This window comes from Dromaius novaehollandiae, chromosome 23, assembly GCF_036370855.1.
Source record: "Dromaius novaehollandiae isolate bDroNov1 chromosome 23, bDroNov1.hap1, whole genome shotgun sequence".
Lineage (NCBI taxonomy): Eukaryota > Metazoa > Chordata > Aves > Casuariiformes > Dromaiidae > Dromaius > Dromaius novaehollandiae.
In genome coordinates this window covers 10798443-10820327 of record NC_088120.1, presented here as the reverse complement: position 1 = coordinate 10820327, position 21885 = coordinate 10798443, and the positions used below count along the sequence as shown (strand labels likewise).

The 21885-nt window shown below is 54.3% G+C and overlaps 1 protein-coding gene across 1 annotated transcript in view; it reads left to right on the top strand.

Moving 5' to 3' along the window:
• The first annotated feature begins 359 nt into the window (after positions 1-359).
• GRIK3 (glutamate ionotropic receptor kainate type subunit 3) overlaps positions 360-21885 on the top strand; it is a 117499-nt gene continuing 95973 nt past the window's right edge. The window contains exon 1 of the mRNA XM_064525249.1: positions 360-806. Coding sequence (XP_064381319.1) covers positions 692-806 — 115 coding nt within the window. The 5' untranslated portion in view covers positions 360-691. The remainder of the gene's footprint in view (positions 807-21885) is intronic.

The following is a 21885-nucleotide window of genomic DNA, read 5'->3' as shown; positions in this document are numbered from 1 at the left end:
CCGGTCCTGATCCCGGTCCTGATCCCTGTCCAGGTCCCGGTCCCGGTCCCGGCCCAGACCCCCCGGCCGCGCGCACGGGACGGTCCCCAAACGCGAGCGATGCCGAGCGGCGGGACCCGCCACCCCGGGGGCAGCGGGGCAGCGCGGGGCGCGGCGGAGCCTGCGCGCCGCACCGGGGCCGGGGGGGGGGGGGGGGGCGGCGCTGCGCTGCGCTGGCCGCGCACGGGGCAGAGCATCCCCCGCGCCCGCGGAGCCGGCGTCGCGCTGCCCGCAGAGGCGCTGCCCGAGCGCGGGGCGCGGAGCGGGGCGGCCCCCGCGGAGCCCTGCCCCGGCCGCCCCGGGGCGCGGGGCGGGGTGCGCGCGGGTGCGCGCGCAGGGCTCCACGCCGGGGCTCGGCGCGCGGCAGCGGGAGGAGGGGACAGAGCCGCTCCTCGGGCTGCACCGGCAGCCCCGGCCCCGCGGGTGCCGCCCCGCCGGTTCGGCCCGGCCCGGCTCGGCTCGACTCGGCTCGGCGCGGCTCGGCGCGGCTCGGCTCGGCGGGACGGCGCGGGCGGCGGCTCCCAGTAAGATGTGCCATGAGCGGTCCGGCCTCGGCGGCGACCGGCAGCTGCGCGTAGCCCCCGGGCAGCAGCCCGCTCCCCGGCTACCCCTGGGGCCGTAGAGCCGCCCGGCGCCGCCGCCCGCCCCCGCGATGCCCCGACTCTGGCCGCCGCTCCGCCGCCTGCTCTGGGAATACTGGGCAGCGCTCCTGCTCGGCGGCCTCTGGGGCCCCTGCTCGCACGGGATGCCGCACGTCATCCGCATCGGTGAGCGCCGCGCCGGGCAGCGGGCGGGGGGGCCGGCGGGGAGCTCCGCGGGCACCGGCAGGGACGGGGCGCCCGGGGCCGCGGGGCTGCTGCGCCCCGAGCGAGGAGGAGTGCGGCGCGGGGCGCGGGGCATGCGGTGCCGGTGCGGGGGGGTCCGGCACGATGCAAGGCGGGATGCGGTGCCGGGGCGGGGGGTCCGGCCCGGCTGCGAGGAGGGATGCGGTGCCGGTGCGGGGGGTCCGGCCCGGCTGCGAGGAGGGATGCGGTGCCGGTATGGGGGGGTCCGGCACGGTGCAAGGCGGGATGCGGTGCTGGGACGGGGGGGGTCCGGCACGGTGCAAGGCGGGATGCGGTGCCGGTGCGGGGGGTCCGGCCCGGCGCGAGCAGGGATACGGTGTTGGTACAAGGAGGGACGTTGTGCCGGTGCAAGGGGCGATGCTGTGCCTGATGCAAGAGCGATGCTGTGAGGGTGCAGAGAGGGATGCGGTGTGGTGCAAACAGGGATGCTGTGCCCTTTGCAAAGACAGATGCGTTGCCTGGTGCAATAGAGGTGCCCGGACTCTGGCCCAGGGCAAGCTCCCACCGGGGGACGGCCAGACCCCGCTGTCCTGCCCTGGGCCCCGGGTGCCGGCAGAAGGGACGGGCAGTTCCGGGGAGCCCGAGGCACCGAGCTCTGGCGGCCGGAGGGTGCTGGCGGGCTGGCTGCACGGCACCCGCTGCTGCAGCTCAGGCAGGTTTCATTAAAGAGCTGAGCTTCTGGGGAAAATTAATTTTTAATAATGTTACATAAAGTAATTGCACAGAAAACGGACTGGGAAAGAGTCTATGATTTTTCTTTCTGTAATTAAAGAAGATGCTTGTTTCAAGTATATCATGTACGGAAAGTCTCTGTTTTCCTGTTACATCCCATGTACTTTGCCATCGGTACACATTTCCAGGGATTTGCTGTTTGCTCAGTAAAAACTGTTTAGACGGGTTTGCCTTTTCAGGAAACAAATTCTAACCCAGAGAAACTAGTGAAAACGGAATAGGTTTGCATACATCTTGTAGTGAAAAAACAGGTCTTGTTTGTGCCAATGCAACAACACAGCAGCAATGTGAAAGCCAGTAAGACAAAAACGCTAGTCCTGCGCGATAGCTGCTTTCTGGAGTGAAATACTGTCACCTCTGCAACGGCTTCAGGTGGCGGCACGGCCCGAGCATCCCGGGGACCCGGGGCTTGGTTCTGGACGGACGCTACGGCAGATGCGGCGCGGTGCACGCTCGAGCACCACAAATTGTGGTGGAAAAGGGTAACGGGACTTGCCGGTGGGGTCTGGGCCCTGGGGGCCGTTGAACTTTTACTAGAGCTTTAGCGTTGGGTAAACGCGTCTCAGCCGCATCCTGGAGCCGCTGGGCGTCTTTTGTGCTACGGGAAAACCCACCCCCAAAAGAGCCGCCGCTGCGGCTGGCGGGGCAGCGCCGGGCTTCCCTCCCCCGGGCAGGGCTGCGGCCCCCGGCCTCCCCCCGGCCCCGCGGTCTCTGCAGCCGCCGGCCTCCCCCGGCCCCGCGGTCTCTGCAGCCCCTGGCCTCCCCCCGGCCCCGTGGTCTCTGCAGCCCCTGGCCTCCCCCGGCCCCGCGGTCTCTGCAGCCGCCGGCCTCCCCCGGCCCCGCGGGCTCTGCAGCCGCCGGCCTCCCCCCGGCCCCGCGGTCTCTGCAGCCGCCGGCCTCCCCCAGCCCCGTGGGCTCTGCAGCCTCCAGCAGCCCCAGGGCCCGGACCCTGCCGCAGCCTGCGCCGCACCGAGCTAAGCCGAGCCGAGCCGAGCCGAGCCGCGCAGCCCCTCCACGCTCTGCCAGCTGCCCGCAGATGCCCGCAGGGCAACGCGCCGCCGTCGCTGGGCCGGCTGCCGCGGAGGCGTTGAGCCTCAGGTCCGGGCGGCCTCCGTGGCCCTGGAAACGGATTTTCTAGACGGGGCTTCGAGCACCAAGGGCTGTGGGACCCTCCGGCGCAGGGAGGCTGCCATCAGCCTCCCACCGGCACCGCTCGCTGCTGCTGCCCCGCACTGCCGGCTCCCGGCCGCGGCCCCCGGCAGCCTCCGGCAGCCCCCGGCGCAGGCAGGGCCGGGCACCCGCTGCTCCTCTGCGGGCGCCGGCACCAGGCAGCGCGGCCGGGAGCTCCCGGCTGCTCCGCTGCCGCGGCTCGCGCAGCAACGGCTGCCTCTGCATCGGCCAAGCCGGCCCCGAATTCAGCAGCTCGCTCAGCTCAGTAAAAGCAGAAACTTCACCATCAGGAAAAGCTTTAAAGGAGGCTGGAGGGGATCTGCGTTTACCTTCGCTCCCTGCTAAAACTGGAATAATTCTGACCTCTTTTCCAGTTCATGGAAGATTGCAGCTTTTCCCCCCTGCATTAATTTGTGCAAAGCTGTGCTGGCTTCCAAGCAGTGCTTCTAACTAATAGGCTATGCCGAAAGTGGAGAACGCTGAAATGAGTACCGTTTCTAAACTGAAATTCAGACCAGAAAGAAAACAAGTAACTTTCAAAGCTACCCTTTTCTCTGTATAAAACTGTTAACATCAACAGTTTTATTTCTCTAGCAGAGATATCCAGAAAAGGAAAGAAAGAGCCAAAAGCACTCTTTCTCTCACAAGTAAAATATAAATATTTCATCTACGCATATAAACATAATCTACACATATATATGTATAAAAGAAATCTGTGCCTCGTTACTGGATTTTTTTTATTCGGTAGGAGTTTGTATCTGCAGCTTATTCAGCAGCTGCTTAATTATTATGCAATCTGTTAAATATTTGAAAATACTGTATGAGAAAATCCCAGCGAGCCCTGCTGCACGCTTGGGGCGTCCGATGCCGCTCCGAGCTGGCTGGTCCCGAGTCGGGGAGCCGCAGCGAAGCAGGCGGAGCTGCCGGGATCGCTGCCTCCGGGCAGAGCGGGGACCCGCGGTGCTGCCCGCGGGTATCGGCCAGGCCAGACCCGTTGCCGAGCACGCCGGCGTGTGCAGCACCGTGCACGCAGAGCGGGGTGGGGCGGCCTCCGGCAGCCCGGGGCCCCTTCCTCCGGGCGCAGCGAGCAGCGGCAGCTCCCGGCCCCGCGAAGGCGGGTGCTCAGGGCCTCGCGGCGGAGCCGGACCGTCCCGGCCCCACGGAGCCCCGCGGGCTGGTGCTGAGAGCAGGCAGCCTCCACGGCAGGGCCTCGCCGCAGCCTCCACGGCAGGGCCTCGCCGCAGCCTCCGCTGCGGGGCCTCGCTGCAGCCGCCTCGGGAATTGTCCGGAATGATTGTTTTGACGCAAAACACGCGTGCGGGTCAAACACGTGCCAACGGCTCGAGATTAATCACTAGCGGCCGTCACCATTCGCGTGAGCAGCCCGGACTCGGGGCCTCCTGCGAACGGAGGCAGCAGCGGCGGGGGCCTGGCCGGGCCGTCACAGCCCGGGGCGCCCCGAACGCCTGGGCCCTTCCTCCGCAGGGGCCACCCCTGCTCGGAGGAGACCCGTCTGGATTTCCAAATTTATAAAAAGATTCACCTCCACCTCTGGATTTTTGCCTTTTCAAAAAAAACCCTAAGATTATATTCCTCATTTTTTTTGTGTCAGCAGACTATTATACTTTGAGCATTTTTGGAAATCCCCGTCCTACGTCACTGAGGTCGCTGTGAGCAGGACCGGGCTCCAACTAAGCTCTTAAACAAACAGTCTTGCGTGGAGGAGTTTATCGGATTTTATTTGTTGTAGTTGCCTTTTAAACTGTGTTTGCCAAGAGAAGGGGTCAGGGCATCGACTGTTTGTGCGATTTGCAAATAACACAGAAAAGAGAAGCAAACTGGATTGGAGACCAGGTAAAAAAAAATCATTGATTATTTTATATAAATACACAGAAAACAAATTCTGTGGATAATTATCCTCCTCGTATGACTAGCTTTTCTGGGGCTTATTATGTCTGTCTTGGATTTTGTTTTGAAATCACCTTCCCACACTCTGCAAACTTTTACTGAAAAAAAAAAAGCAGAAATTCTTCTAGGCTGAAAAAAGCAGCGTTGTAAGGGCTGGGAATCACGTGGCTATGCGGTCTGTGGGCACTGGAGAAGGTAATTCTCGAAAAGGCGGGTCAGGTATTTTTCTGTTTTGCTCCTGCTTGATTAATTGTTTGGAAAAAACCCGCCGGTGAGCGGCAGCAGGGATGCTCCTGCCCGGGGGGGAGCGGGGATGCTCCCACCGGGGATGCTCCCACCAGGGATGCTCCCGCCCGGCGGGATGGGATGCTCCCGCGTGGCTGCAGCGGGGATGCTCCCACTGGGGATGCTTCCGCCCGGCGGGATGGGATGAGCCCTAGGCCAGGCTCAGCCGACGAGGCTGGGCGCCCGGCTCCGTGCGTCATCGAGCCCGGCACGCCGAACGCTGCTCTTCGAGCTGGGGAGCCACCGAGTGTAAAACGATGAGAAATTTCTTTCGGTGCCTGGTGAGGCGATGAAGCGTCGCGGGGCAGGAGCAGAGAGAAATTGAACTTAGATCGATACGTCTCTTCTCCCCCCAGAGCAAATAGCTTTAGACAAGCGGCTTCACGCCACCTGAGACCAGCGCACAGGCACAGAAAACATTAACTTGAGGACTCTTGCCCTCCGGCCGCCTGGCCGCACCCGCGCCTGCCGTTTGCTCCCGCGCGCCGGGCAGGAGCAGAAAGGAAGGAGACTCGGGGGCCGCCCGGCCAAGCCGGCACACGTTACGTAGCGCCTCGCCGACCAGAAAATGGAGGGGTTTTGGGTTCTGGTCTGTTCGTGTCGCTGGGGAAAAGCTACAGCGGCACCGCGGCTCCCGTGGGAGGGGTGACGAAATAGGGACGGGACCCGGCATCTCCTGGGGACCCGGCAGCGACGGGGCTGGTGGCTTTGGCAGAGTTCTGCCGTCCGTCTGCACGGCTGCAAGCCCAGCGCTACCTGTTCCCGTTTCCCCTGGTTTTAAATCACTCCATTGCCTCTGTGGCTTTTTCTGCATTTCCATTTGTATTTCTGTGACCACACACCCACGGCTCAGGCATTTCACGGCTGATAAAGTTATTTCAGGTCACGAGACGCTTTGTGTGTCAGATAACGTATTCCAGTAATTTCAGCCGGATGTACGGATGGCAGTATAAATTGTTTGGTGGTAAATTAATTTGGAATACATTTGAATAACAATGTTGCCTCTTTATCGCGGAAAAGTCTAATTATTTGATCTTAGCATCCTCTCGAGAACCTCATACAGGAAATTAAGATCAAACTGCAAACAGAAAAAACCAGACCCTCATTCATCACGGCGAAGGCGCGCAGCGACGCAAACAGACCTGCTCCGCGCCGGGGCTGCTGCTGCGGCGGGACGGGCGCTCGCTGCCGCCTGCGCCCCGGCCCCGGCCCCTCGCGGGGGGAGCTCGGGGGATCTGGGCAGAGCCTGGGCGGGGGGAGCCCTGCCTGGGCTCTCCGTGCACGGCTGGTTTCACCGCGCCCGCACCGGGCTCGGCACCGGCGCAAACCTCTTGGCGGTAAAGGCAGCGTGTTACGTTTGTGCATCGCCACTTCTTGTTTTATCACCCGCAGGTGCAAACCCACTGCCACTACTTTCAGCTTAATTTCTGCATGTCTGGATGTTTTTATTGACAGAACTAAATGAGGGTTGATATTATGGAAAGATTTTTAAAAGCCTTCACGATGCAGTCATGCACAGAACAACAACAACAATAATTCAGCCTAAAACAAAGTCAGGTCTCTCCTGTCCTGGTAAATGAAGTGCTTCTTTGGTACAGACCAGCAATTGCACTGAATTAGCAATAGGAAATGAAATACCGCTTTCCTCCTCTCATCTATTGTCAGTATATTGCCGGAAAGTCCGTGCCGGCCCGGCGTTTCCGCGGAGCTCGCTCCCTGCAGCAGCAGAGGGCAGTGTTCTTCACCGGCTGCTTCGGCGCTGGTCGGTGCAAGGAAAATCCTGTTTCTGGGCACCTTTCTCCTTCCAGCTACTGAACGCTGCTTCCTTGCATTAGCTATCCCCGCTAATTCCCAAGCATCTGCATGGAACAGCAATAGCATCGAACAGCGTCGCTCCCGCGCTGGAGCCTCTCGTGGAGACACGGTACCGAATGCACCCGACGCCGCGCAGCCCGGTCGGAGCAAGCTTTCAGCCTCATAATCCAACGTATTGCATTTCTCCTCCAGTTATGCTGCGCAATCTTCTTCCCTCCTTTCTGGCGAGCGGTTTAACTTGGTGCTGCCTAGACTTTTTTCTCTGCACACTCGGACTGGTGAAAGTCTCTGGGTAAGGCAGATAACGAGTTGAAAGCACGAGAACGCAACAGGGGGACGGAGGGACACAAGCGTGGTAGAGAACAGAGGGCTGGATGCGAGGCTAAAAACTGTGCTACCGGCAACGTTGCCGAATGGAATAAATGTGAAATAAGGAGTGCTGGTGGTCTTCAAGCGATTAGAGTTACCGTGACTCCGTGTCCTGTTTGTACTGACTGCGTTGACAGTCTGCCATTGAATATTGTGGGCTTCTGCGTCCCTTAAAAATTCAAGAGTATTATTTTGGGGGGCAGGGACGGTTGTATTTTGCATTGACGTAGCAGGGATTCAGATATATCGTGGCTCCAAGATGGGAAGACGGGAGAGGCGCTGGCGGCGCTGGGTCGCCCGCCTCTGGCCGGGGCTCTGCCTGCTTAGTCCTGGGGCAGAAACCAGCCCCGTTTGGGGAAGCTTTTAGGCATCCACATAAAGCAGGTAATACCAGGGGAATAAAATGAAGACTTAGAGTTACAGAAATGTTCAGATGAATTCTTGAATGCGGGACTTGCACGTTGCTCATCGCATCGCCCATCACGGGCGTGCAGGTCCCGGGGCACCCGGCACCAAGCCCATCGCAGAGGCCTCCGAGACCGATTGATTTAAATTAGCCTCCCGTCCTCGACGTCTGCAAACAGCGGCTTCAGGAGCGTTCATTAGTGCCGCTGCGGCGGTTCGGGTCGTGTGTCCGATGAGCAGTGGGATCGGGCCAGCGACGGCTCCTGCACGGCCGCTGGGTACTCGTTAGCCGGTAACGACACTTGATTGCTCCAGCGGGTCCTTTGTTCCAAGGGGACAGAGGTGGAAAGCCCGGCTCCCCGAACGCAGCAGCACCCAGGTGCACGCGAACGTACGCCGTGCTTAAAATAACAGAGCTAGCACAGCAAAATCCAAATTCGCTTGAAGATGTGGAAGTGTACGAGAGGCGAGAGAACCGCGTTACTGTAGGCGGCTGTTCCCCCAGTTTAATGAATAGATGGCTGTCATCTCTTACTTATCTCCAGGATGAAACAGTAAATAAAATCTGGTATAACCCACAAATTTAGCTGAGTTATGACTGTCTATTGGGACTGAAGTGTTAGACTTGTTGGGTAGTTTTGTGGTGGATTCAAAGCACTCAGAAGCAGGTCTCAGCAGTAATTTTAAATTCCACCCTCTGCTTGTAAAATAGGAGCTTCCCTGCTGGATACAGCAGCTCTTCGGGTACACGGGCTTATGTAATCTTTCCACTGGCTGCAGCAGAAGTTGTACATTAGAAACGGGGCTGATTTTATTATGAATGGAATAAATGTTTACAGCACACGCTTAGCATAGGATTTGAGAATCGGTTTTCCCAAGACGGAGAGACCTCGCCCTTGCTTTCGGGGCTGCACGCCACACCTGCGCGAGCTGCAGGTCCGCTTCTGCATTCCGGGTACGAACCAGCTTCGCCTGCCTGGGAGCGTCTCGGGACGACACGCTGCAAACGCAGTGAAAAGATGGCTTTTAAGCCATCAATAGAGAGCAGTGCGTGTGCGCATCTCCACAGCGATGGGGAGTCTGAAAAAGATGGCTGTTTTCTTTGCCAGTATAAATAAAGTTTTCCTTTAAACCAATCAGGCGCTGTTAAGTCTGAAGATCTTTGATTCATATCTCACCTTAGATAAATTATTCATCCCATATATTCTGTTCAAAGATGGCTGGTATATCTTCTAGTAAAAATCAGAGCAGATCAAAACTGTTTCCTAATGGTTTCTCTACCCATTTGCATTTTTATACAAATGAAAACAGTTACGACAATGCAACAGGACTCCTTTTTTATGGCTGACAATCCAACCATAGCACTGGTAGCAAAGGAGTCTCGATCCTCCACGTTGGAGAAGGGAAGAGTGGAAAACTCCCAGCAGAGCACAGCATCAGCTGCTACCTCCCTGCCGCCTTTGCCTTCTGCTTTGCAGTGTAACTAGCAGAATTTCTTGGGCAAGAATCCCGTTTTCCAGCAAATTCAGGGCTGGGCCTTCTGGGGCAGGGTCAGACCTGCTGTAGGACACCAGGCAAACAACATTTCCCAACCGCTTCCAGCAGTGCCGACCGGGACCCGGAGCCGCTGCGCTGGTGTCGGCACCACGCGGTGACCGGGGAGCTCTGGAAGCGGCCGAGCTCTGCGCTGCCGCGGTCCCAGCTGGCAGAAACACCCGAGCTCCTTCTCTCGACTCCGGTGACAGGAGGTTCATCGCAGACCACTCCTGATGCTCTTCCCCAGAGAAGGCACCCAGTCGTGAGGTTTTGCCTTCCTGAAATACGCCTGTTACCTTAGCTTTTGCTGTTACTTACTAATGCTGCTCTAAGGCTTTCCAACGCATGCATTCCTCGCTTGACTTTTAAAAAATTCTGTCACTTCACCTATCTCCCGTTTCTTTCCTTTGGGAAGCAGCAGTCAGCTCTCTGCTGACCGACAGACCTAGGTCAGGGAACAAACGTGAGGCAAACCTGCCAAAAGAGGCCCAGAAAAACCACTGGCTGGATCCCCGGGGTGACAGCACGGCGCATGTTGTTTCTGAGACCTGTACGTTCAATTTTTCATTTTGATTTTCCTCTGTTCTCCTTTTTTGCGCCTATTCTTGCTTCCTCCGCCCCTCCTCTCCCTCTGACCCCTCGGGTGCGGGTCGAGGCTCCTCGTGCCCTGGCACCTCCGCAGCGCGGGGACGGCCGCGGTGCCCTGTCCGCTGCAGGAAGGTTCGCTCCCGAGAGCGCTTTGGGCAGGAAAACTGGTAATTTAATGCTGCAGAAATCCAAGGGGTTAGTCTTTCATTGGACATGCAGCGAAAGGTACATAATGATTAACCTTAAAAGTGTAAGCTGTTCTTTGCCTGTGCAAGACAGATTTATCGTATTTTCTCTTTCTTTTTTAATACTGGATTCTTAGTGCCGACTATGATTGATTGAATAATCAATTTCCTTATCTACCTAATACATTACAGCGATCCATCAGTGCCAGATAATCAATCCAGCTTGTGATTTTAAGTGTGTAAGAGTGCGTGTGTGTGTACTTGTATATATATTTTCATCCCGAATCACACCGTATCATTGTCAAGCTAAATAAAGTCTCCCTTTCTCTGCTCCTTCCTCAGTGAGGGTTGTTTATGGTGTATAAAAGGAAATCATGATGTTATATTACACCTTGTAAGTTTTACGGTACTTGAGAGGTTTATGCGGTATGAATGTAAAGGGCAATGCAATAATACAAAGGGCAGTGAGACATTTTTAAGCACAGAAGGATACACAAGGAGCTGCAGAGATAAATCTGGGGGGATAATCATTCCAGAGTGTCGCTCCTATTTATGAGAGAAAAAGGCATTTGCTGCAAATCATGCTGCAGGTCACTCCTGCCCTGGTCTCTGCCTCTGCTTTGCATTACAGGCCAGTTAAATTGCTCTTTGTCTAATTTGTGGTCTCTGCCCCCGCATACGGCCTGTTCTCCGCTGCGTCCCGTGCCCGGGACAGGCCGATTCACCCCGGCTGAAGGAGGACGTAATTTCGCAGCATTTAAGTGGCACCTTGGTCTTGGCCAGTTCAAGGACTTCCATAAATAAAAGATCGTTCTGCTGTCATCTGTGAATCAGGAAAAGCTTCATCCAGCGGCTCAACCACGGCAGGGAGCAAAGGAAGGAAAATCCCTAAGACTGAAGCTCCTAGATAGTCCAGAGGGGGAAGAGGAGCCGGGGCTCAAACCCGCTCCCCGGTTTTGAACCTGTGCCCGCGAATGGGCCGGGGAACTTTGGGAAACTGCCTGTCTGTATTACGAGATAAATGTCACAGCGTCTCACTGTTGTTAAAATTTTTAAATATTCAGTGAATTCTTCTCTAATCTGAATATTCAAAATTCTGCTTGTCTAATTATAAGTTGAATTGGGGAGAAAATGTCATTACATTCGGAGGTCAAGCTGAGCTTTTCACACGGGTCACTGTGCCATGTGCTTCATTCAAAATCTCATTTGTTTTGTGGGCTTACAAGGGCAGAAACACTGATTTTTATGCTACCTCCACATGTTCACTACTTTCTGTTGCAGGAGAAAATTTTGCCTTAATTATTTTCAATTTTAACTCTCTGGCACGGAGGCAATATTTTTGTCATTTGAACCCGCGCGTTAGAAGCTGAGAGCTGAGATGGGGACTGGGAAGCCAGGGAGGTGGAGGAGCAAACTGGTGTCTCCGCGCTGCAGAAGGGCCCACGCCGGCACCTCGCTCCCACCCGTTTCAGCGGTACCTTTCCTGCAAGGCGCTTTCAGAGATTGCAGAAGACATCTCGAATGCATGGCATCTCTGGCAGGCTGGATCCTGGGGGGAGGAATCCCCCCACCTTCACCCCGCTGCTCCCGGACACCGGTTCCAGGGGACTCGCAGCCCCCTCCGCGCTCGGCCCAAAGGGCTTCACCTTCGGCAGTTCTGGATGCAATCGCTGTTCAATTCTTTCTTCGCTGTCATGCTATTACAATTTTAAGCCGTAACAGGGACCTTTCGAAAGGAGGCCCTTGGTCTGAATTTCTGGTCTATAAATTCTTAAAGATCCATTGTTCTTTTATAGGGAAAGAAAACCACTTTCTTCCTCATTTTGTGTGCTTTTCTTCTTACAAATTTTTATTTCTGCAAGATCAGTTTTTGTCGTCTTTACTTTGAAGAAATTCAAAATGGACATTTAGCTTCAGGGCGGAATCTAGGTTTAGCTCATAATACTTGAACGGAAATGGGATCTTTGGTTTCTTCTCCCATTCATCTGCATCATGGGGAAGGGGTTACTCAGCAAGTGTGTTTCATGATCTCAGATGAAGCTGATAATGTTTTTAAGATGCAGAGCTTGTCTTTGTACAGCTCTCAACTTCATTTAAGATTAAAGTTATCAATAAAAATGTTAAATATAAAAAATCCCATGTTCTTTTAGCAGCTACTTTCAATCTCAGTGACATGTTTCAATAGACAAGACTGTTTTTGTACACGTGCACATCTGTTTATAAACTGATCAATAAAAAATTAGTTATATCCCTGTTTCCTTCATTTTCCTAGATGTTAATGCAGTGGTAGTTATTTGAGGCTTGAGGAAGAACATGAAATATTTTCCTTTCTGCAGTGTGATTTTATACGTTAAGTGCGGCAATTTCAGTAGTTGGATCCATTTCTTCCAATTAGAAGAAGAGCAATGGCATACTAAAACCTGAAACCCAGCCTGATTTGCATATCATTATCTTTACATTATGAATTCACATTTAATTTTAGTACTTTTTGGAGGCAATTCTAGCCTAATTAAATTTCCCCTTTTCCCTCTCTCTCTTACTCCAAGAACCTGACACTTCCCCCCCTTTGACTGAAGCAACAACTGAACCACGGAGATGAACCACCAGAAAACCACACGATACTTGTTCAGCTTTTAACCTTGGCAGATGTGACTTGTCATTTACTCTTGCTTAAATAATAGCCTCAGCTCCCTCCCTTAACGCTATCTTCATTTTGGATGTTGAACTCCACTCTTCAACCTCACGCCTCAGAAGTGGAGGGAAGAAATTAATATAGCTTAAGTCCTGGACAAGCTGTTCTTTCTCCTATTTTAAGAATCAACTGTGTTCACAGGCTTCCTCAGCAGCTGGCTGGGATTTTTGCTTAGTGCCAGGGCTTGGAAATAAATGGCTCAGCACGTTCCCTCACGTCCTAAAGGCCCTGAAAGGTCCCATCAGCCCGGGCGAGAGCGCAGCTTTTCTAAGCATGCCACAGCACAAAATACTCCTCCCTGCCACTCAAGCAAGTTCATGTGGGATTTTTCCCCCCAACCACGTGACCATCTATATCTAGTACTGGCCCATGAGTCTGATACATATTTTTTGACTGCATTATTAAGGTCACACTATGTGGCTACATGGCTTTTTGTGTTTTGTGAGAGTTGGTGGGAAAACCTATTTCCATATGAATTATGAAAGTTTATGCCAACAGGACTGTAATTCGTAAATTGTTATGACAGCTGCATTTTGAAAGAAAACACAGAGAAACCAGGGTAATAAAATTTGCCATCGAGGGAGTGGACTTGTGAGTCCTGGAAAGAATTCTTGCCCAAGGATTATTTATGATCATTACCCAACAAAATGTGTTTTTGCATTTTTATTGGTAGCAAATTACTTGTAAACCCACTAGGGAACTAATGATTTTTCCTTGGCGGCCATGCTTTGATTTGTTCTTTCATATATACATCTTTACGACTAGTTTAAGCTATCACAGTTGATTTATAATAACAGTGAGTATTTCTAAATGGACAGCATGTTAAAGGGTTAACCGCTCTCCGATTTCAGCTGACAAGCACTAGACATTGACGGTAACAGCTTCCAAAAGGATAACGTTAGGAGTCTGTACAGCTCTTCTTTGCATTGCTACAACTGGTGCTAACGGCCTTCAGTGGAGAGCACTGGTTGTTGGTGTTCTTCAGTAGCGTCTCATTAATTTTACAGTGTCCTGGGTTGAAGATTACTGATTTCTGGTTTTCTTTACTAGCATTACATGTTCAACAAGGCAGAGTAGTGGCAATGATTGTCTCTGAACACCTTCTGCTCCTTTTTCGGTTCTGAATAGCTCGTGTGCTCCCGTGCCGGCGTGATGGGAGAGCTGGGCAGGAAGAACGGCCCAGGGTGAGCTCCCCGCCCCAAAATACCACATTTACTGTATTTCCACAAATGGAGTTTCTGTTAAAGTGCTCGTTAGACTCACAACATGGTGGCAGTCGCCCAGAAATAATTACGCACGTCAGGGAGAAGCGTACGTTAACCCAGGGCCCTTCGAGGTGACCGCAGAGCTGTGCAGGAGCAGCGAGGGCAGACGGAAGCTACAGGCAGCTCCATTCAGAAAGCGGGAGCACGGGCATGGTTTTAGACTTCTCAGCCCTCATGCCCAGCTGAGCGCTGTTAGCGCCTTGTTGCTTAGATCGCCTTGGCCACAGAACGTGGGGTGCCTTGTCCTGCCCGGCTTTTTGGCCAAGGGTCCCTGCTCACCCCGGTGCCACCACCGCTGTCCACTGCCCCCAGGCACTGCACGCGCTCTCCTCCTCCAAACGCTGAAACGCTCAATCTGCACCAAAGACGCAGGTTGCAGAGTAGCAGCAATTTACCCAATTACTTCTCAGGATACATTGATAATTCGTTGTAATAACACCATAGTTGCAGAAAGCAGCAGGAAGCTCAGATCAACCTTAATATGAAGGTTAAATGACTCCTAAATTATTCATTGCCATGGTTACCAGGATGATTACACCTGTTGTTTCTAATGTGCTGTCTTAGAAAGACCCTCCTGGTAAGACGTAAGTGAGAGCGACCTGTCAGGGGATCAAAGCTCGACGGCGGTCCGTGTGATTCCGGTCCTTCCTGGAGCCCCTGACTCCGTCCTGGTGTCCTCTGGACACGTCGCGAGTGCACTGCACAGGCGTTAGTTTGGGGGAATCATGGGACATCTGTGTGTTCATTACCAACGTCATTGACTGAAACAGCACATCACTAATTGTGTTGTTCAGTAATAATACAGTTTGCTAGAGCTGCTTTCCCTTTACATGCTTTCAAAGCCTTATTTTTAGAAAAATAATTTTGATCTCTCTTACGCTCCCGTTCCGCTCTGTAGCAGACCCCCTGCGTGGCTCCGAACAAATGACTTCACTCTTCTGTGCCTTAATTTCTTACCCATAAAACGAGGCTAAGAGCACTCCCTGCTTCTCTGGGATACTGTAACGGTGCGGGTTTTAAGGACTCTGACCTGGGCACGTAAACGGCTGAGACGCGACGCGGGGTCTGCGGGGCACAGCCAGCGCGCGAGCAGGCACGGCCCTGCTAGATAGCGAGACGCCGAGATTACAACCTGGGACTCCCCGACTTGAGTCATTTTGAAAACCCTAAATACGCTTAACTGCTTATTTAATGTAGATTTTAAAAGTTATTTATTGAAATTTAACAACTGTTTACTCAATATGGGACTGTAAAGCCTTAAAAATACACTCCTAATAATCCCTTGGTATTTAACGAACATACAATAGTGTGCGCTATTACATCCCAATTAAATCCCTATTTGAGACACTTAATTGAAAAGAAGACTATAATAAGCTCCTGATCATTTGACTCCCTAGTCAGATGCAGGCGATGGAGGACTCGGCGCGTTCGTGCCGACGGCAGCAGCCCGTGCCTGCGCCGCGTCCTGGGAGGGGACGTGCCCGCTCCGGGCACCGGCGTGCCGCCGTCCGACGGTGACCGGGGTCTCCCCGGGCCGCGGGAGGCAGCGCCTTCGATCGCCGGGTGCCGGGGAGCCGAGGCGCACCGAGGCCGCGTGCTGCTCGCCGGAGGCCAGAGCTCTCCAGGGCCGGGCGTCTCCCTCCGCTCCACTGAGCCAAGGATGCTCCGCAGCGGCGCAGCCCGCGACAGCAGCTCTGCCTTGGCTGCTGCAGTGGGGAAGAGCGTGAGGCCGTTCCTCGCAGGAGACGCCCACCAGCTTGGCAGCCCCTTTGTGCCAGAAGCTCTGGCGTGACGGAGCTTCATCCAAGGCCGATGCATGGTGCGGTGTTTATGGACGCCTCGGAAGCCCTGCGCTGCCGGGCGCCGCAGCAGCGCGCTGCCCCCCTCTCTTCTGCAGCTGGCAATAACGAACTGGCGAGCAGTGACATCCCTGCATCATCACCCTGTCCCGCGCCAGCCCTTCGCGGGCAGCCCGCGTTAGGAGCAGCCCTCGGGACATCCGCGTGACGCCAGCCGCTTGCCATCCGGCCAAGTGACTTGTCGCTGTCTCTCTCAAGAAAGCCCGGCCCTAATTCAAGCATGTTTGAAATGGAAAGTGACAGTAGCTTTGTGCGAGCTCCACAGCATGATGTGATGTTAATTTGTATAAGTGATTTTTTCCTGTTTTTAATTATCAGCCTGAGATTCAAAAGTAAGGAACATGGGGACCCCATGAGGCATGCTTTACTGTTTCAAAGATGAAGCTTGTTTGTTTATTCAGATGCTTAAATATAGCTCTTAATTGTGTGGCTGATACTGCAGTACAAGGCAAGAAAAGAGGAAGGATACGAGATTGGGATCCAGGAGCCTCAGGTTCGAGTCCCAGCTCTGCCGCAGAGCCCCTAGATAGCCTTAGGGCAGGTACTCAAAGACCGTGGTGTTCCCATTCTGCAGGTGGTGGGAAGGCTACGAGGGAGGTGCTACTGCATCACAAGGAAAGCGTTCCCGTGACGCGGAGTGGTGTGGGCCACCACCTGACGATGGGTGCTTCTTCACGTAACTACCCCTCCCTCTCACCCCATACAAAGACTCTTCCAGAGACTCGAGGTCTCGCGGGTCTCTAAGATGCACGTTGCATCGGGAGAGCTCCTCCGCCGGCCCGGTACCGTCTCAAAGCCGTGGCGGTGACACTGTACTGGAAGCCGGAGGAGAGGTGTGGACAGGCGCAGACGTGCCGGGAGCGGGGACCCCGCTGCTCTCGGCCGCCGCTGCCCCGGTGCTGCTGGTCTCGACGGGCTGCAGCAGCCCGGTGCTAGCGAACTACAGAGCAAACCAAATGGATTTACAGCCGCGGTGTCATTTCTCCTAGAGAGAATTGATGCTCCTGTTTCCTTTTGTAGGCAGATAAAATAAGTACTGACAGATCTGCGATGTGGCAGCTAGCTGGATTTTGCAGAGGATTTGAGGCAAGCCACGGTTTATGAGCAGCCCATTAGCAGAGTGCATACTGTGTCTCATAAAAACCCTGTTTGCCCATTCCAGCTCTACAGCAGTATTTCAGCTGCAGTCTAAGTCTAATAAGAGGATCAGGGGGGATTTTGGCCGGGGAGCCGCTGCTGTCCTGGGAGCGCTGACGGCGGCAGCAGCTCCCGTTGGTGCCGCGCCGTCCACGCCGAGCAGCGGGCCCCAGGGACGCGGCACCCCTTCGAGGGCGACCGCAGCGAGTTCGCGGGAAAATGACACTTCGGTGAGGAGGGAGAAAAAGCTTCAAAGTGAGAGGGAAGCACCAACAGCCACTCCTTTTCTCCCATTCCAGCCCCTCTAAAATAACGTGTAGGTTTCATGTATTGCTAATTACACACGCTAGTATTCTCCATTATTTAATGCCAGCAAGTGATGGATGCTCTATCATCTTAAACAAGAGAGAGCACATTTGTTTTCTAAGGCTAACTGCACACAATCTGTTATTGTGTAATGGTGAATACTTTGAGGGTTGGTGTCTTTCAGCGCTGAGCATAAAAGCCAGGCCTCCCCGACAATAACCCCCATTAATCAGCCCTCTCCGGGCTGCGCGCGCTGGAGACCACGATGTCGTCTTTGTGTGTCAAAGCTTGCTAGGATTACACTTTGAAAAAGCTCCCACTGATCTCCCATTCTTTTTTTTCTTTATTTGGCTTAAATGGAAAAATATCCTCCTAGTGCAACTACCATCATTTCAGTTTTATCTCCAATTTGCTAGAATTTTTATTTCTTTTAAACTTATAGACAGCTTAAAGGCAGGGAGGGAAAAGCAGCTGCAACTTTATGTGAGAGCCTGAACTTTGCTTAAAGACAATTCAGCTTCTTTTGTTTTTCACAAGAGCTGTTGAGTGTTCTGAGCTTTAAAAAATATCACCACTTATTCAGATATCTGAAACGCAGATTCAGGGGAGAGGTGTTTCTGAAGGCTTTCAAGAGATTCAGAAGCACAAGTGAAGGTCACACAGTTGTGCTAACATGCTCTCAAGTGCTCTGACAAACTCCGACAGGAACCTAAATTTTGGTGCTTCAGCTCAGGTTTTCATAGCTTTCTCGGAGCCCATAGCTGTGTTTTTAGATACCTCCCAGACTCACTGACTCCTCTAAGCAGAAGAAATTGCAGTGCATAGGATCACTGGAAGATGAGCCTGCTCCTGTTTAGGTGCCTAAATATGTACGGGGCTTTCAGCATACCCAGGCATTTTTCTCGTGCCTCATTTTTGCAACAGAGAAGTTCCCACAGGGCAGGGCATCAGGGACATCAGTGCAGAGGTATCGTTTTGGGTAAGGCCTTTATAATCTGGCTATCAAATAATGATTTGGGAAATAGCTGCAAACCCCAGGTCTCAGTCCCTTTGCTGTTAACGGTACTGCTGCATAGGGCTGTGCCAGGAGGATGACGGTATGAACACGAGTATTTCTGTCTACCCGAGAAGAAACGGGAAAGGCGCTGGAGAAGACAGTGTAACCCGGTGCTGGGGAAGGACGCGATGGTCACTAGGATGAGAAACTGGGTTTGAGGAGGCCCTGACTTTATCTCCCCGGGTGCAACCTCTGTCAGCTCTGCTTGTCCTTGTTTCTTTCCATGTGTTTCTGGCCTTCTTTTTAATTATTATTTGTATCACAAGGGCGCCTTGCGAATACTCCTGCTAGGTACAGTGCACGCGAGCGGCAGAGGGAACGGGGTGCAAACAGAGCAACGTCGGGGGGACGTGCGTGTCGTGGACAGGCGCTGCACCGGCTGAGCCGCTGCCCTCGGCTGGTCTACAGGCGTCGAGGACGGGAGAGCCCAGCGTCTCACCGCCTTCCTCAAGCAGAAGGACTTGCCACTCCGATTCAAAGCAATAAAAAGCAAGCAAGCAAACAACCAAACTCTGACCGCAGCCAAACACTTGACCAGCTTCTAACCTCGACCTCCTTGACGTCCTCCTCGTCTCCTGGAAGTCGGTCTCGGAGGTCCCTGCCTGCCCTGGACAGGCAGCTTCTCAGCACAGACCTCTTCCTAGCTGCTGGCCGAAATGGAAGTACTCACTCGACTGTGCCTCAGCCACTCACCAAGGTGCTAGTAACAACTACCTCATGCCGCTACAGTCAGCGTAATTTCAGCTTAACTGCTGAAATTTTGCTAAAATATTGCTCCAGGAAGAACAGTTGTCCTCCTGCGCCGTGTCTGCACAGTTGCTCTCCCAGGTTTCAGGACGCAGTGAAAGTTTTGGGGGTTGTTTTTTTTTTGCACTGTACGTTTTCAAATGCTTCATTGTCAAACTGGTTAAAAGCCCTTATTTATAAAATGTGTGCGTCTCTCTCAGCTTAACTGAAAAGGCATTAAAATAACTGCAGCTGTGGAAAGAATAATTACGGCGAGATTTTGTCAAGGACTCTCTTGTCTGATGTTGCCATCTGTGACATGGTGAATGCAAAGATCATTTTAAACATAGGCAGTTAATATAGAGAATAATTTGGGAGTTTTAGATATTTATGGTAAATTATTTAACTTTATAGTTTGGTTTTACAGCCTCATTATTCCATGTAGCAAGTGTTTCTGCATTTTCTGTTGCTCTGCGCTTTGATTTTCACTTTGTGACAGCAAAGTAAGCTGCAGTAAAAGTAACACTTCGCCCGTTTCAGAAACGTTCCTGGGAGACGTCGTATTAATCAGATTATTTTCATGCTGTTCAATAGCATCCTTAACGCTTTCTAAAAAAAATCTTTAGAGGAAGATCTTGGTTATTAAGCAGGTGTTAATGGCCAGTCCCTCAAGCGGGGACAGTGCCAGGGTGGTGTAAACACCACGTTTTCGCGTTAATTTGCTCCTGTCTCTCAGAACGTTGCGTCCTCCGGACCTGGCATCGGCTGCCGCAAACAAGCAGGGGCCCTGGCCTGGCTGCGCCGGCAGCTGCTGCTCTGCCAACGGGGCCCGCGCTGACGCTGCCCAACGCGCGTGTCCATCCAGCCAGGGCAGGAGCGGGCAGTGCTGCCTCCCTGCCTGCCTCCCTCCTTGCCTGCCTCCCTCCTTCCCTGCCTCCTTCCCTGCCTCCCTCCTTCCCTCCCTCCCTCCTTCCCTGCCTGCCTCCCTGCCTCCCTCCTTCCCTGCCTCCTTCCCTGCCTCCCTCCTTCCCTGCCTCCCTCCCTCCCTGCCTCCTTCCCTGCCTCCCTGCGTGGTGCTGCCCGGGGCTCCCGCTGCGTGTGTTCCTCCCCGTGGCTCCCCACGACAAAACAAGCAACCGGCTTTCCCTCGGCAATTTGGAGGACGTTTCTGCTCACAGAGGATGAGGTTTCTGCCTCGTGGGGAACTTAGTGCGGCTACACCCGAAGCTGCCCTGCAGGACCCCCCTCCCCGGTGCCGCCCGGCACGTCCCAACCCCGCGGCGACCGCGTCCGCTGGCCCTGCGACCGCTCGGGCGTTCGGCTGCACTGCCCAAGACTAGACAGCTGGCTCCCTCTCTGCGTCATTCAGGTGCCTAACTTTAGGCAGACCGGCATGCAAATATTTGAGAACACACGAAAAAATATTTAAAGAGCGGCGTTTCTGCCTTCCGAGAGCGAGGTGCCGGGGGCGTAGGAGCAGCAGTTTGTGTAAGGGGAAAGTGACCTCGGGTCTCCTGGTCTTTTGCGCTGTTTAGTAAATTTTAGTAATTTGTCTATCACTGGTAATTCGCTCGGCAAAACAAAGCCGGAGCAGAGAGGTCGCCGTGCCGGCGGGGAGCGTCGCTGTGGCCGGGGCAGCGTGGCCGGCAGTCACCTCGACAGCGGGACGGAGAAGGGCTGTTCCCTGCAACCCCACGGGTTCGGTACAGAACGGGAAAATTCATGGCGTGTTTGCTTTGCCCGAGCGGCGGCGGCGGGCCGACAGCGCGAACCGTGGCATCGGCAGCACGGGGCTTCCCAGGCCAGCGCTTGCACCCGGTTTTGTTCGAAACCAGCGCCAGCTCCCGCCCGTCCCCGCTGCGGCCTGCTGCAAAGCCGCCCAGGTACCAACCCGGCTTTCCAGCGCTGCAGCGAAGTCAAGGACTTCATCTCGGTAGCGACTCTCGCTCGCGGGCCCAGTTCCCGGCAGGAACGGGCAGGGAAAGACCCCGCTCTCGTTCAGGAGACGCAAAGAGTCCTCGCGCTCCTCGGTTTCTTCTCCTCTAGCTATTGTACTTGTTAACTCGAATTAACATGCACAATGCAAAACCTATGGGAACATGCCTTCCGGACTCGCAGACATTTTTGTTATGGTCAGGATTAATCACAAGGGATAATTAGAGTATTAAATGAAATAATTATAACATTATGACATTACTAACCAAATTCATGGATATTAGCTTCCGAGAAAAGACAAGTACAGGAACCAGGCAAGTCCTGACGGACACCCCTAGCTGCGTCTCTTTTTCTATTTAAAAATTCTCAAACGGCTGCCGTACCGAAGAGCTCACCCCAGTCCCGAAGGGCCGGGTGGCTTGCAGGCAACGAGGCTGGGGGAGAACAGGGCTGTCGAGGACGGGCAGCCGCCGCGGCGAGCGGCGTGCCGAGGCGCCGGGCAGAGGGAGGGGAGGGCCGGGAGCACCCGGCGGGTCGGCGCTCGCCCACGGGGCACGCGGGAGGTGCCAAGGAGATGCTCTCGGTGGCCACCACCCCCGGGAGGCCTCCGCTGGGCGGGCGGCCCGGCCCCGCGCGTCCCCTCCCCGGGGACAGGGTGTCCCCCCGCCTCCGACCGACGGACGGACGGACGGACGGGTTCTCCCTGCGGACAGAGCGGGCACAGCCGCCGCGGCTCGTCCTGCAGGACAGCGGTGTCCTGGGGCACCCGCCGCAAAGGCCCGCGGTCCCCGAGCCGGAGCCAGAGGCCTCCGGGGAGCTGAGAAGCTTTTAGCCCTGCTAATGTATGCACGGCTTCTCTCCAGTCTTCTGCCTCATGCTCAGAGGAATAAATGAGTTCATTGATGTATTATGCAATTGTGAATGTTTAAAAATACCTACTATGTACGTTTATGTAAGCCTACATAATAGAGTGTATAGACGCGCTGTAATCTGCCGTTACGTGTATCTGTACGCGCACTCAATGGCATGCA